This window comes from Neodiprion lecontei, chromosome 4 (genome assembly GCF_021901455.1).
Source record: "Neodiprion lecontei isolate iyNeoLeco1 chromosome 4, iyNeoLeco1.1, whole genome shotgun sequence".
Classification (NCBI taxonomy): domain Eukaryota; kingdom Metazoa; phylum Arthropoda; class Insecta; order Hymenoptera; family Diprionidae; genus Neodiprion; species Neodiprion lecontei.
Genome location: NC_060263.1, coordinates 15,356,722 through 15,372,988, shown reverse-complemented (window position 1 = coordinate 15,372,988; position 16,267 = coordinate 15,356,722). Strand labels below are relative to the sequence as shown.

The window sequence follows — 16,267 nt, the reverse complement described above, 5'->3', positions numbered from 1 at the left end:
GACGTAGGCGCCGACTGTCGAATACTGAAGGAATGAAGGAAAAGCCGAGCGTTCATTAATTGCGAGTCTGTCGATATGCCTCGGGGGTGGCGATCCCTTTAATTTCGAAGCAATCAGATCGAACGGGTCCCTCCGTGACTAGAGTACCAATTACTTGTTGATTAATAGAGAATACGGGGGAGGACGAAGACATAAAGGCGGAATTGATCAGGGCAACGAGCTCGTTGTTGTTAAGACGTCGAGGCGGATATTAAGCGTAGAGATTAGCCTACCCCGAGAGACCCGCGGGTCATCCTGGTCCGGTTTACTCGTGGATTTGAAATTTCCATTAAATTCCATTGTCGGAACGTTCGCGCTATCACTCTCTGTCGGCTTCCGGGTACAATGTGTTCTGGACTTGCCTGAAAAATCGAGCACGCTTTATTTCAATTACATTACGAATTCCCCCTCGATAGAATGAATCGAAAAAGAAATTTTAAAACATGGATACATAAAGAATCCAAACTTTATTGCCTGATATACGTACATAAGTATGACGTAAAAGTTGAACTATTCCTGCAGTTATTTTGAATTATGAAAAATAAGAATCAATCTTCAAATTCGACTGTCAAACATTTCACAATATTTCTTTTCTTTTTTTTACTCACAGTCGTAGCCTTACGCAAGTTTTAGCTTGTTCAAGCTCCGTATGTATCAACGGGAACCGTTTGGATCGAAGATATCACTTCTGCACCACTGAATCATATAATATTGTTGATTCATTTCAGGGGATTTTCTCTCCACGAATAACTTATTGATAGGTGTGATATCCTGTTTGTTCGCTGTTAACGTCGACAAGACAGAGTGCTTATCTACCTGCCAGCCATCATTAACTTGATGGCTTTTGATCGCTAGCCAAGATCCTCGAGGTTCGAAGTCGTTATAACGCCGTTTGTGTATACACAGGGCAGAATTTAGTTTGGGTAAGAGAAATAAATAAAAATAAAAAAAACAAATCCGAGATGGTTCGGTGAAGTTGTAAAAAAGGCATATACATATTTAGGAAGCTGTGTGTAATTCATACGCGAGTATATTCGGAAAACTGATGACTCATTTCACATCTGCACGCGCTATCTCTGCAGTCTGCGTTTACGTTCCTTCTCCATTCTAACGGCTTCGTGCCAGTAATCAACGGTCAATTTGTCCATACCGTGCGACATCGATATCAATCTAGCGAGAACCATTAGCGAATGCAGATCCTCCGCTGATGTACTTTTGTCCAACTGACGCATTTCAACGAAATCCTTTTGGATTACCTGCGAAATTAGGGGAAAAAATGTGTTTTACTCATCGGAATATTTCTTTTATCCTCTACATCCCGTGCAAAACTCACGTCTCCTATGCTATTCTCGGTTTCGATTGCGATGTCGCGTCGCCTCGATACCCTCAACCAGTTTCGAATGTTATATATCCTGGTTTCATCCCTCAAATAATGCCTGACTGCTTCCAGGGTTTCCGAATAGATATTCTCACTGTTTGAATTCTTTTCCAACACGATTTGCCTATAACACTGAAATTCGTGAAGATGGAAAAAGAAAATAAGATGTTAACTGAAAATTGCACTAAATATTCTTCGTATCTAGCTGAAACTGTTAAGTTCATGCAAAACAACCGTACACGAAAGTACGAAGCAGATTTTTGTTTTTACCATTACGAGAAATATGACTTTCCTCTGAGAATCAAATTAAATATCATTCATTGAGTCAGCTGCTCAATCGGCACTTGAACGAAAAAAGAATATTCTGGAGACTGTGGAGATGTGTGAAATGTCAAGAAACTTACAGGAATCATAGACTTTGATTCCGACAGTATCAGAACGGGTATGTCAGCCGGAAAATCCATTGTGTAATACTTGAAGTCATAGGTAACCGTCTGGGAATTAATCAACGTGGAGAAAGCTTCATAATTTTTCCTCCCGTTTGCCGAAACCTGACCGTCGGTCAGCTTTGTTTCATCTAATACAAGATGCGTATTATCGCTGAGCTGCAACACCCCGCTAGTCAATCTGTTGCAGTCGTAGTCTTTTCTGAAACAACATGAAGAATGAGCCCGGTTAATCCCAAATTGTCCAATATAAAATTCTTGATGTAATTTGAGTATCAATAAATGAATAAATAATTTCTCATTGGGAAAGTACACGTACTTGGGCTGCAGATTCAGGTTGTTAAGTTCATCCAAAGTCATGCCAATGAGGTGACTTTTCGGCAGCAACAATGATAATATTCCATAAAAATCTTCTGGAAAAGTCTTGCACTTATCGAGAGGCAAATTCGTTATGTTCAATGGAAACGCACCAAGGGATAGAAAGTCCCGTCTCAAATAGCTGTGAAAATAAATAGTGGTGTTCTAAGACATCAGCTTGGTTTCTGTTCGTCTGGCTAAAGTAGAATACCTATTTTACATCTTAAATATACAACTAAGATAATTTAGGATACAACTGTAATTTTTAATATGAAACTAAAAATTGCCAAAAACTTACATGGAAGATATTAGGTGGCATATGACATATTCGGCCGCTAAGACATCTCCAAATAGAATCTGACTCAACACTAGCTTCAGGTCACTCCGTGTGGTAACGGGAAAGGTTAAATCACCTTGGATAGTTTGTGGAACCTCCTCCATAGACACGTCCTTGACATCGATCGCGTGCAATCGAGGTATCAGCGACACGGGTGGATTGTGAGACTGAAATTCGATGTCATCCATCAACTTGTCTGGATCATGAGCAACGCTCAAAGCTGGGTCTAAGGATATGAAGCCTACAATGTCGATGATCTGGTTCAATTTGAACGACGTTTCATCATATATCTGTAAAGTTAAAAGAGCGGCATAGGTATTTCAAATTCTAACTAAATAAACTTTTCAGCTAGAGCGAATCAGCCTCTCCAATACCTTTCATACAGTAAACAGAACGTGAATTTCAAAGTGATTTTCGAGTGAATTCTACAAACTTGAATTGTCACGAAAGATAAACAAAAGTGAACAATTAATTGTAGACGTTGCAATACAGACACACCTTCACGATGCAGGCTTTACCATCGTCATTGGGAAGGGGGAAATTCATTGCATGTTCTCTGGACAGCAAGCGTGGTTCGCCATTACCTGAGCTCGGGGTTGTTTGTGTGTGTTTTTTGCTACTGAATTCTACACATTCCATTTCTTCAGATTCTAGTGAACGCTTGGTGGCAGTGTTAGTTGAGACTTGAGGTGCATTTTCGCGCACTGTACACTTTTCCTTTGCCCAACTGTTGACGCCAGGAACTGATATAACAAAACATGTCTGCCGTTCAGCATTGACATTCTCTTTGGAGTCAACGATCACAGTTTCACCTGGCTGGTAAGGAAACAAACAAATGAACGAATACAACGAGAATGCAAATCAGTGCAGTTCACGTCAAAGTGACTGTCATTACTATGGTGTACGGCAGCTTTGAAAATACTAAGAAAAAATGTATTGCATTGTAGGCAGTATTATACACGAAGCGAACAACACTTGTAGCCGCTCGCACCTGTAACTGCTAATCATCATTTACTGTAGGCCATCTTTTGACTACCATTTCGGCCAACAAAGACGTTGACAGTACGGTAAGCTTTAATTCACAACGAAAATATCAGGTACCTATGACGTTACATGAGATCTCCGCCGATTATAAAGCGCACAAGGCCACATGAGATTTGGAGAACTGACGTTGATACGTACCAAGGAGTCCAATGTATCTCTGTACCGCCCGCGGCAGGTTGTCGTCTCATTAGTGGCAACATTGCGAATTTGAAATCGATCAAGGTAGTACTCAGGGTTGTAAGTGTCCTGAATCATTCCTCGGAACCTGGCCAATTGCTTATCCTTAAACGAGTGTAAGGGTAGGGAGTTAAGGGATGGCACCGACAGTCGATTAGCAGTTTCACTTAGTACAAGGCGACATTTGGCTTCGTTTGCCAAAAAAAAATCCGGGGTCCAGTCGACGATGTTATTTGCTGGTGGGAAAAATATGAGACAGTGATCAGACGGTGAGCTGAGGGTTAAACCGGTACAATTCTCATGAGATATTGACGCCGTTTTACATAAATGGGTTAGGATAGAATATTCGCTAAAATTTGCGCAGTACACTCACCGGTCATGCTGACTTCTTCGATCGAATGCTATGCGATGCGTTCAAGTTTCCAGATGAATAAATGAGGACAAATAATAATAATCGCCGTAATGCTACAGCTTGCTGTTGTATGAAGTCGGCCGCTGAGAATCCGTCCACCGTGCTTTGTCGTGCTTGACTACTTTTGGCGCCAAATTGTGGGGAAAAAGCCCGATATTCACGTTTCGTGTATTCTCCGAGATCTGTCGCCCTCTGGAACAAAGTGAAGTTTTGGAACTAATTTTTCGACAGGGAACGAATGTCGGTAACCCGTCCACATTTACTTTCTTTACTGACAATAAATAACACTACTGATGCCACGATACGACGTTCGGGAATACGATACCGACATGTTTCTGTAATAATAAATTAGTTCCAAAAATTTGTTCGGAGGGCGCGGCGTTGGTTCTACTTCTAGTTGTGAACGTGGTTCGAACTTGGTTCGGACTACCTGCGTCGCAGTTAGCGTCTCGAATTTTCTAAAATTGTCCTCAACACTGCTTTTTTACTCTCTAATACTTTGTCGCATCCAATTTCGCACTCAAACTTTCTGGTGTCTTACAATCAGTTCCCTCCTTCAACCGCCCGGTCTTCAATTTCAATTTTATTACCCTGTTTTGTGCCTCGATCACCTTTACTATTTTTTTTTAGTAGCTGAAGAATGAACATCCAATAAAAAATTTTCGTCAGACTTAAGAGGAGGGGGCGTTTAATTAACGGCAGAGCGGTTTATCACTTTGAATAGAAGCTTGTCGATCTTCTAATTAATCATCGGAGCCCCAGAAAACTCGACTAGGTATTTTGTACAACGTTCCATTTCTGCTAGCCACGATAACAAGATTTCCTCTTACGTGAAGCTTGATGCAAGTTAGCGCCTCGTGACAAACCTGCTACGTTCCTGCTACACCCACAAAATGAAAAATATGTAAAAACCAAAGTCAAAATTGCCATTGGTTGCTAAATTTCGCAGTTCAAAATATATTTACACTGAAAAAAGCGTTTCCACCACTCAACAAGAATTCTGGTTCGGTCAGCAATATTTTCTGTCTATCTTGGTTACTGCAACACTTTATTGCTACAGAACACATACGTTTCCAGCTGAGTGTTTATCGCAAACGCAACATTGCCTGAATTGTTGTGATACTAAATATTTACTATAGTCACTCTAGGAAATCGCAATATTCCCATTGGGCACGTAATTAAAACTGATCGTCGTAGCCAGACCCGTACAGCTGAGTCAACGGCGGAAATATAGCGAAGTCAACCATGTTTGTAACAAGACATGCCTGAGGGGGGTTCCCTGGTCGATTTCGACGCTGACTTATATATCTCAAAATATCAAAGTCCACGTATCTCAAACGCGAAAAAGGGCTTAACATACACTTAAAAGACCGAAAAAACACTGAAATTTCAGAGTATTTTTCTTAGCCAAAACAAAGCATATCCTTATGAAACTTTTAAGAGTGTTCAATCGACTATTAAATAATACAAAAATAATTTTTTATTACAAAATTATTTATTTACGTATTAAATATTCATATATGTTTATGATGCTACGTTGCTAGTACCATTAGCGTTGACTGAAGATTTTGTTTGGGTACATTCTGGTACTCCAAATCTTGTCCGATATAAACTTTAATTGCACATTCACTAAATGCCAAAAAAAGTCAGATTCGTCTAGATTGCCTGGTATGATGTGAATTTTGTATCAGATAGTAGTGACAATGCCAATATTACTCTTGCAATAAAATATATACTGAGAATATAGTCAAAACACGTGTATATGAATACGGAAATTCACCCGCTTACAAACAGGGATTAGAGTTGATATCAAAATCTGAAAAAATTAGGAAATTGCTTTTAAATTATTTCGAGCCGATTTGGAGGGCGAATGATGAAAAATTCGTCCGAGCCCTAAATATGGACCACCCGAATGTATAAAATAACTACAAAAAATGCTACTTAATAGTTGGTCGAACCTCATTAACGCGAATTCGATACATTTTTCTCATTGTGGTCAAAAAACGAACGAACAATTAAAAAATTGTTTTAGACGAAGGGCTGACAACGAGTAAATTGGAGAGAAGCCAGATCATTCATTCTAGTGTTATGAAGGTTGAATATACATTGGAATCCCAAAAACTACTCATTTTCATTGGTCAAATACTGACAAGTTGTAGTTTTTCAAATTGCAGTTTCGCTGTCGGGTAAATTAATCTGAAACGGATACTTCAATACGTTGACTGAAGAATCCTCAATCAACGTTCAATATTCTATTGCGCGTATAGAATCGTGATACCCTGAAATTTCTCTAGTTTAGGTAAACTAAATCGAGGTCCACATGTCACAATTATAATAAAGAATTGCAAACTCTATAACAATCTACTGTGTTGAGAAGAATCGAATTGGCGACTTTGCTCATTCGAAATTTAAAAAATTACACGACAGTAATTTCCGTCGGTCAAGAAGGAGTATTGAATTATCATTCGGCAAGTCCGCCGCCATCTTGCGAAAGTAATCAGTGTATAGCATGGACATGTGTATGTAGTGTCACCTGTATATAAGACCGTGACCATGACAACGTAGTAAATGTAGTACGAAGTTGGGTCAGATACCTACCCAGTTTGCGAGAATATATTCGTGTCGAGGTGAAATTATTATGAAATATTAAATGTCGACTCGAAGGGGATTGTATGATTCTCTCTGCTCGACGTTATCGAATTGCGTTCTCTGCGGTTGACGGTCACGTTATGGCTGCAGTAAGTTCAAAACTTGTTAAAACTTCATTCAATTTTACAGATAGTAATTTTGACATTGTCACATCTTAAGATTGCAGGTATACGCAATAATTATAATTCGTTTTCGGTCTTACTTATATACTCGCTTCATATTCAATCATCTATTTATCCACGGCTTTCACTTCTTAGTAAATGTTAACAAGTGTCCCATATTTGGTCTATGTGAATACAACTAAATAAGAAATTATACAAAACTAAAATACATTAAGTGTCTTTCGCTTTAGATGGCGAATCACTGTGTTAACAACAGCCTCCCATAATCCTGTCAGAAAATTCAACATCTGCATTGCTATTCCTATCGGCTGGTACACCTCCTGATTATAATATCGTCCAAATCCTTCGGGCGCAAATGAAGATGAATCGGTATATTACGTTGCATCAGTTAGGAGATGGGACATACGGATCCGTTGTACTTGGTCAGAGAATTGATACGGGTGAAAAAGTGGCGATAAAAAGGATGAAAAGAAAATATTATTCTTGGGAAGAAGCTATGAATCTGCGGGAAGTCAAGGTATCGAATGATATTTCCTTTTCCTTGATTTGTCTCTATATCGTACTTCATGTTGACATATCCAGCAATAATCCGATGTTTCCTCCACACATAGTCGCTGAAAAAACTCAGTCATGCAAATGTAGTTAAACTGAAGGAAGTGATACGAGAGAATGATGTTTTGTATTTTGTTTTTGAATACATGAAGGAGAATCTTTATCAACTGATGAAAGATAGGTAGGTGTTTAAGGATTCATTTACAGATTCATCTCCATTCATATAGTTCAGCTTAATGACGTCGCTAACATTATTGATTATTTTTAATAACAGGGAGAAACTTTTTCCCGAACCTGTGATCAGAAACATGGTATATCAGGTATTGCAGGGTTTGGCTTTTATGCACAAGCACGGCTTCTTTCATCGCGACATGAAACCTGAAAATTTGCTCTGTATGGGGCCAGAACTGATAAAAATTGCTGACTTTGGGTTGGCCAGAGAAATTAGATCAAGACCACCTTATACAGATTATGTTTCTACCAGATGGTAAGCAGGGATGATTGTGTCGTTCGAAAATTGATGCTTCATTACTTCCTTTATTACTTTCTTTGTTGTATGTACTTGCGAAAACAGTACGTACTGTCAAAAATCAACTTCAATTATCTCTCCGAGTTCTGACGGCACTGTAATGTAATTTATTCTAGGTATAGAGCGCCAGAAGTTCTGTTGCACTCTACTACTTATAACAGCCCCATAGATATTTGGGCCGTTGGTTGTATAATGGCTGAATTATACACGTTTAGGCCATTATTTCCTGGCAATAGCGAGATTGACGAGATATTTAAAATCTGTTCTGTTATTGGCACACCAAACAAGGTACTTGGGCGATTGTTATTTTGAATTTGGTCAAATTGAGGAATATCATTGCATCTTCGAATTAGTTTTCACAACTAATTGTAATTGTAGGATGACTGGCCTGAGGGTTATCAGCTGGCTGCCGCCATGAATTTCAAATTTCCAAACTTCAGTCCTACCCCGTTGAGTAAATTGATACCAAACGCCAGTCAGGAATCTGTCTCACTTATGGAAGACATGATGAGGTGGAATCCGGTTCAAAGACCGACGGCGCAGCAATCTTTGAGGTATAGAATATAGATTCCGTATCAGTTCAGCGCTTATGTTTGGCTAATTCCGCCCTACATCGTCTACTGCATATCTCGCAGGTATCGTTACTTCCAAGTTGGTGGACCACGACAAGTCAGTAGCAAAAAAATGGCTGTAGGATCACAGCGGGAACTTGTTATGAACAAGGTGAATCTGCCTGCCTCGATAATCACTTCAAACGGAACTTACAATCAACCGGATATGATCAGTACTGTTGTTCAGACTAGGTACAGTTGCCAATTCGCAAGAACAGTTTTTTAATTTGTATTTTTAATCTGGACATCAGGAATAACAAACCGTGATTATATTAAATTATATCAAATGTAGGTTACAGGAAAAAGTACAGGTTCAGCAACCCGTAATGCCGTTATACACACGCAATAACAATACCAATAACAATATTAACAATAAAACTAACAATAGTAATCGGAAACAAGAAAAAAATATAGCAGTATGGGATGATGACGAGTTTGCTGATGTTTTAGGGTGAGTTTTCATATTAAGATCTAACCACAGAAGCTAAGCCTTCATGTTCTGCTTCGGCGTCAGCCGGATGCATTACATGTCCTAATAGTGCTTCCAAATTTATGGGATTATTGAATCCAGTGGAAAAATTCTACCGGATAACACGAATGCAAAGCTGCTACCGGATCGAGTCTACAAGGAGAATCGAACTAATTGGAATTCCACCTATCCAAACAATGCTCAAGAAAACGTTAAACAGACGAATGCCAGGTGGACTCAGCCGGCTTGGACCGAGTCATTGCCATCCCAGAATTGGACTCGCGTTCAACCGAACCTTAAAAACTCTTCACGAAAGGTCTCGGCGAAGCAACACTACCTTGGCGTAGCTCGTTACATCGCAGGACAGAGCACTGCCCTGCCGTCCAGGTATACAGCAGCATTTAGAAATCGCTGCAACATTCTCCTGGCACTTGTTATCACCTTGGTTATTAGTTCTTTATTCTTTTTCCGTCAGAGCGAATGTTTACGTTTTCTCCAGCAGATTGTAATAGAAACTGCACGACTTTTGAAAGCAAATGACGAAATATTATCCATAAAATTTATTACTGATGTTCAAGTCGTTGTTGATATATTAGGCAAGCAGCTTGTTGGAATATCTCCGTTTTTTTTTCAATTAGGAATTACAATCGCTCATCTTTTTCGCTCTGTAACATGTTGCCTTACTTCACGTGTGTTGATTCTTCATCCTGTGTATTTTCTTATCGATACAATTCGCTACTCTTTACTATTAGTCGCACGGTTTTCTTGGCACAATTTGCTGCGATTCGCCGCTTTTATTATCAATAGAAAGTACATCGGACACGGGCAATTTTGTAAAGATCAGCAAGCAGAAATTTATTCTCTGAATTTTGAGAAAAAAGTACCTACTGAACTAGAGTTGAACTTTGAGTGTGAAGAACAGCTTCTGATTGAGTTGACTGCAATATCTCTTGCTATCGTTTTGACAACTTTAATTGTCGTTAATAGATCATATATTTTTGTAAAAGTTTATAATTTTCTTGAAACCTTTTAGTCAGGGCGTTATGTCATTTTTGTAGTTCAAGTTTTACAAGCTTTGTATCACATTTATTTTTAACGGGATGTAACAGGATAAACTAAACGGTGTTCTAATCGATCAGACTGTACAATGACAAATTCAGCTGTCATTCAGCGACGGAGGCACAGAAAGTATTCACGCACAAGCATTCGACGTATAATGTGTCATAGTATCATCGTAGATGGAGAACCGGGTCGAAATGTGAAAAAACAGTTCGTTTTCGTAAATTATGAGTTATCAAATCGAGTTTAAGAATGGCCGCCCGGGTATCGGATTCACATGTTTACCGCATTATTGAAGTTTCCATAATCTCCAATATTCACCTATCAACCTTAGTCCTTTATTTCGCACCGTAGAAAGTAAACGACTAGATAATCTTGTATCATTTTGCGTAAATTACAGAACTTTTTCATTCCGTTGTAATTTACGGCTTCGTGACAACAGATCTAGGCATACACCGCGGTGGTTGGTTTATAACGTTTATAACGTTGGATCCTTTGCTAGATGACGCGGGTGTCGGGCGTCATAAGCGCTTCGAGTCAGGGCCGGCTCACTTGTGGCTACCTTCTGATGTGTGTTCATTTATCTACACGGCGGCGCGGCACATTTGCACGAGTGATGATGCGGCTCTGAGTCGGTACGCCTCCGGGGCACGACACCCGCGCCATCTAGCGGGACATCAATATATTTACATACCCATTGTTACAGATTGTAGCGGTATGTACACCACAAAATGCAGATCCGTAATTTACGCAAAATGACAAAAGATAATTATGTCGTTTACTTTGTACGGTGCCATAGGTGCCATGGAATGGACTAATTGTAAGATTGGTACGCGAACACTGGAGACCATGGAAACTTCTATAATGGGGTAAAAATGAGAGTCCAATGCTCAGCGGTCAGTTTTGAACTTGATTTGACAGCTCATAATTTACGACAACGAACTTTTTTCCACATCTCAATCTGTTTCTCCACCTACGACGATACTATTATGCATTATGCGCCGAATGTCTGAAAATTCCGTTTTGTGCCTATGTCACGAGACGACAGGTGAATTTATCATTTTGTTGTCCAACCGGTAAAAACGCCGTTTGGTTTATCTTATTGCATCCGTTAACGTATTTCTATTTTTTATACTGTTTATACGCTTATATCGTGCTTCAGTTTCATCGTTATTGACGATTTTTTTTAATGCACTCTTACTTATTCGTTTGTATCGATCTCATCATTATTCACACCGCCAAATACCATCCATGTTATTATACCTACAGAACTCTAATGTGTTGTATCAAAAATTCTTTCCCAATAAAATTCCATTCCGCCTCTGAATGTCCCTTGTTCATTTTTATTCCTATAGACTTAATATCTGACGGGTATATTATTTTTCTGAACTTTTTTAGAAACGGCGACGCGGATGTCAACCGAACAAGAATTACATTGAATGGGTCGATTCCTCCTCCTGTTCCTAATCCTCCAGAAGATATCGAGGAGAAAATTGATTCGTTATGGGGATCTCAGGAAAATATTGACACCCAAGCGAAACAACATTACTTAGCTAGAAGTCGATACGTCGCTGGCCAAAGCACACGAATGCCATACCCAAGCGTTTATGGTACGTCGCAAATCGGTGGTACAGGTGAGCTTATCAACGCATTTTCATCTACTAAGCTGCACGAGCTGCTAAGGTTTCACTAATTTTTGTAGCCTCAACAGAGAAGGGTCGAATTGAAAAGTAAAACTTGCAGTAATTCTGTACTTCCTGTCCAGCACTTCAGTTGATCTTTATTCACTGTTGTCTTGACGATGTTTCTTCAAAATTTCAGTCATACCAACTAACAAACCGTCGCCACTTCAGGCGAATCTGTTTGGAAGCGTTTTGAACGCAAGATCTAGCGGAGTTCATGGGAGAACAGACTGGGCTGCAAAATACTTAAACTAACGAGACGGGTCGGAAGAATAAAACAATAGAGAATAGGGTAGACAATAGAGTATAGGCTAGTCTATACGACAGAAGAATATAGATTAGATTAGCTATGTATGTAACCAACTGTGATAGGATGTGTTTTTCTTTCATTTTCATTGCTTTACTGTTTTATCTTCGTCGAGTTCTTACTTTTCATCAATCTAGTAACTGTACATTTATGGTATACGTTATTTAGTACTTATACGTATGGTAGATGCGTGTCTATGCGTGTAAACATAAATTCTCATATATCAATGATTTCTATCGACTGGGAATCGTGCTAGTCGGTGAGATTTTTATTTCATTAATGCAAAGCGACTGTAACTAGTTGTTTGTCTATATCAAGAGTACATAATCAAATTTAGTATGTATAATTTTAGATCGATATATATATTCGAGTAGCCACAAGTAAGATGATCGCACGAACGCGATATATTAACACTAAACATAAAGCGTGTAATTTATATACATGTATGAGAAATAGTTTTCTCGTGATACGTGGGAGAAAATTTAATATATTTTTGGGAGGGAATTATCGTACTTCGTCTTTCAGATGGTTATTATACGCTTCAAACGTTGCAACTACGATCCGTCCAAATTTTCACGTTAAAAATTTCCTCTTGACGAAAAATTGTCGCTGTGAGAAATGCTGAAGTTTTATCACACTCAAATTTGAACAATATGAGCTTGATTTTTTTATAATAGACGCAACTGAATTAACATGTTCCAAACTAAAACCGCGATTAATTGTATTTAAGTTTCGTCACAGTTTATTTTTTTGATATTCTACAAATTTTTCATTCAAAATATCGAAGGTATTAGTTGCGAATGAGAATAATATCGAAGGACCGAAAGGCGGCAGTTATAAAAATTAAGTAATGAAATTTGTCGTACATTTGTGTATACACGATAAAATATAATATTACGTATTAAATTTGTCAGTCCCCGCGTCTTTGCACGTCTGTTTATTTTTTGTCCTCGCCTCTGTACAAACAGGACTAATTCGCAATTTTTTCATCGTTTTTTGACCGATATGAATTGTAATTGTTCAAAATTACGTGATTTTGTGGAAGTTTGTTGAAGAGAAGAGAGAAAGAGAGATAGATAGGTAGATAGATAGATACATAGATAGATCATGTTTATTGTGCCTTAGTTCACAAATGTAAGGCAAAAATGAGAAACGAGAAAGAATACCAACATGCTTATTCGCATGAATCACATAAATTGCTAACATATATGAAATTACATCGAAATCAGTGCACGGTAATATAAGAATACAAACAGAAATGACGATAGTGATATAATGATTCTGGAAATACAATTATCCTAAAAGTCGAAGAATTTTGGTGTGAATGCTATGAATAAGAATAGTGAAAAATAGTAAGTACCACTATCAAAATACACAACGTAGATAAGAATCGCAAACCAAAGAGATCTGAAAAATATTTTCGTGTCGACATACAAATCATCAGGGAATAACAACGCGGGGATAGGGATAGATAGATAAATAGATGAATTTATTGATGTCTATGACAATCTTAGACAATGTAACAGATCAACAAGTTGCTCAGTGACACAAAGAGATAGATAGTATAATGTAAGATAAAGCACTAGATAGAGAGAAAGATGGAAGGAAAGAGTGAGAGGGTAACGATGGAAACGCGAAGCAGGAAAGAAAAAAATCGGATTTTCCATTTTGCAAAGGATGTGAAGTAAAAATCGTTAGAAAAATAACGAGCACGTGTAATCGCAAAACGCCCTACCCTATGCAACCCGTAAATCACGTAACGATGTTTAATAATTAAAAATCGATCCATGCGGTGGCGCTTACCAGCTTGGTGAGAGTTTCAAGAACTACTTTTGCCGCAAATAATCGGCTGTGGCGGCAGCTAATTCAAATTCTCCCCATGTCTTCATTTTTTAATTAATCTTTCATTGTCCCATCCGTCCCATTCCAATGTGGAATTAATTGCCGTTCACTGATTGCTATTTACGAAGCCAGAGCGTTTCCCTTTCTTGAATGTAATAACGCTGAGTTCTTATTTTTCAACTCAATTTACTGACTTTTAACGTAGATGACTGCGTATTTCAATAAAACTCATCTTCTGCACGCAGCTCGAATAGGAGATGACTGTGTTAAATGAGTCCGTTCGTTGAAAGTAAAATTGACAAAGGCCAGTTGAAAAAACTATTTTAAAAAAATTGCAAACAAATTTCTACGATTTTCGTTATCGACACGCATTCGTGAATCGCGTAGAATATTAATTTTCGATGAAATATACTTATATTAGATGGACAGAAATCTTTGAAATCTTGACAAGTCACTACCGATTTAAAACTTTGACTCTACTCTCATATCGATGGTCCCTAATAAAAATCACTTGACTTTAGGGAGGCTGATTATAGAAGACCTAACTTTGGCCGGAAGATTATAATTCAAAGAACTTTACGGACCTAGATGATAAAACAGTTAACTGTGTACAAGCATACAAGATAATTGTTTAATCATCGGGGTCCGTAGAGTTACTTTCATTATAATCGTCACGCCAAAGTTAGGTCTTTTATCATAATTAGCCTCTCTAAAGTTGAGTGAACTTTATTAGAGGCCATCAATATGGACTGTATAGCGCTGCTCTGATTCCTCTTGAAATTTCATCTGTGCACAGTCGGTATGAAAGAAAAATCGAAGATGCCAACAGCCGAACAACGTAACATAGCCGAACACAAACGTGTAACTTATAGGGTTTTCAGAAGAAAATAATTTGCGATGTTTCGCCGTGGCACTCCCTAAAAAGTTGTTTCAGGTCAAGAAAAAGGTTCCGTCAACAGAGTAGCATTCTACGTTATTGTGAAAATTCGCGCTCATTTGATTTTTTAAATTTTTTCGAATTTTTAAACAAGCTTTTTCGGGGCTCCCACGGTGAAGAGTGACAAATTATTCTCCTCCGCAAGACCCTATTGCACACATTAAACACTTTTGACGCGTAACTGCAGCGTGGGAATCAAAATCGACCTACGTAGGTATAATACCTACATGCGTACATATGTATTAGATTTGGGAAGGGGTTGGGAACGGATCGACGGCAAAGGTGGCCAGCGTGCAATCGTTGAACGCGTTGGGCACTCACTCTCATGCATGCATATACATACATACATACATACATACATACATACATACCTATGTAGAGTACAGAGAGACGCGTAGAGAAAGCGTTGAAAACTACAACTGGCAAATGCAGAGCGTCGAAACCCCACCCACAAAATCCACGTTCCCCCCTCGCTTTGCGCCGGGTATATACATACAGCAATCATGTAGTTGCCGCCGAGGTCGTCTAGCCCTCGTCTAGTCTAGCCGCGTTCCGTTTTTGTTTTGTCTAGCCGGTCGCCATGTTTGGTGCACCGCTCCGGCTGGGAATGACCTATACCACTGATGCCGCTGCTGCACTCGACGTCCCTGTGTCGGCAGACGTGTATGTGTGCGTCCGACGTGCCCCTTTCTCCCTTGCCGCACTCTGCTCTCCCTGAATATCTCCCGCAATTTCCCCTCTTCTATCTCTCAGGAAGGGGGAACACGGCGAGATATACGAGGTGCAGAGGAGGGAAAGTTTGGAAGGAGAAAGAAGAACGGTGCAGGGATGAAATTGCGACATTCATTTTCATCGTTTACCGTTTACCCATGACGAAGCGATAAGCGCAGCGTCATAATCAGCCGTTACGGTTGATTTTTGTGATCTTTGATTTACACTGAGAGATAACTTTTCGATTTTTTAGAAAAGGTCAATTTGTAGATGCAGTTTGGAGAAAATTTTATCGTGAAAACACAATGTTTTCTTGTGAATACCAAAATTAACGACATTATTGTTTGGAAATTGCAGAAAAAATTTAATTGGATGAAATATACTTGTAAATACGAAATCTCGATTTTAATTTAATCAATTTAATCATATGATTTTTTTTTTATGGTTTCATAAAAATATTGAATAGATTCTGGTAGATTCGATTAAATCGCTTCACAGAGTTCACTAAATCTATTCGGTGAATAAAGATTAGTAAAATTTACGAAATCACGAAAGCTACGAATTGATTATCGGTATCAAATAATACCTTAAATCGTAAATCTACAAA

The 16,267-nt window shown here is 38.7% G+C and overlaps 2 protein-coding genes across 4 annotated transcripts; one reads left to right on the top strand and one right to left on the bottom strand.

The window, feature by feature from the left end:
* Positions 1–487: 487 nt before the first annotated feature.
* LOC107225859 (mini-chromosome maintenance complex-binding protein) lies at positions 488–4,382 on the bottom strand. Of its 2 annotated transcripts, XM_015666454.2 has the most exons (8): positions 4,152–4,382; positions 3,740–4,014; positions 3,056–3,373; positions 2,519–2,847; positions 2,183–2,362; positions 1,822–2,065; positions 1,373–1,549; positions 488–1,295 (listed from the first exon to the last, which is right to left on the bottom strand). In XM_015666454.2, exons 1-8 carry the CDS (start codon positions 4,156–4,158, stop codon positions 1,110–1,112), a joined length of 1,716 nt encoding a protein of 571 aa, XP_015521940.1. In that variant the 5' UTR covers positions 4,159–4,382; the 3' UTR covers positions 488–1,109. The 2 variants fall into 2 exon arrangements, with proteins under 2 accessions (XP_015521940.1, XP_046594483.1); XM_046738527.1 differs by lacking the exon at positions 488–1,295 and having other exon boundaries at positions 1,375–1,541.
* A 2,322-nt stretch (positions 4,383–6,704) lies between these two features.
* On the top strand, positions 6,705–13,094 carry LOC107225858 (serine/threonine-protein kinase dyf-5). Of its 2 annotated transcripts, XM_015666453.2 has the most exons (11): positions 6,705–6,928; positions 7,192–7,478; positions 7,573–7,694; positions 7,788–8,000; positions 8,159–8,330; positions 8,421–8,596; positions 8,678–8,845; positions 8,946–9,104; positions 9,225–9,509; positions 11,580–11,815; positions 12,003–13,094. In XM_015666453.2, exons 2-11 carry the CDS (start codon positions 7,317–7,319, stop codon positions 12,116–12,118), a joined length of 1,809 nt encoding a protein of 602 aa, XP_015521939.1. In that variant the 5' UTR covers positions 6,705–6,928; positions 7,192–7,316; the 3' UTR covers positions 12,119–13,094. The 2 variants fall into 2 exon arrangements, with proteins under 2 accessions (XP_015521939.1, XP_046594480.1); XM_046738524.1 differs by lacking the exon at positions 8,946–9,104.
* Positions 13,095–16,267: the final 3,173 nt, after the last annotated feature.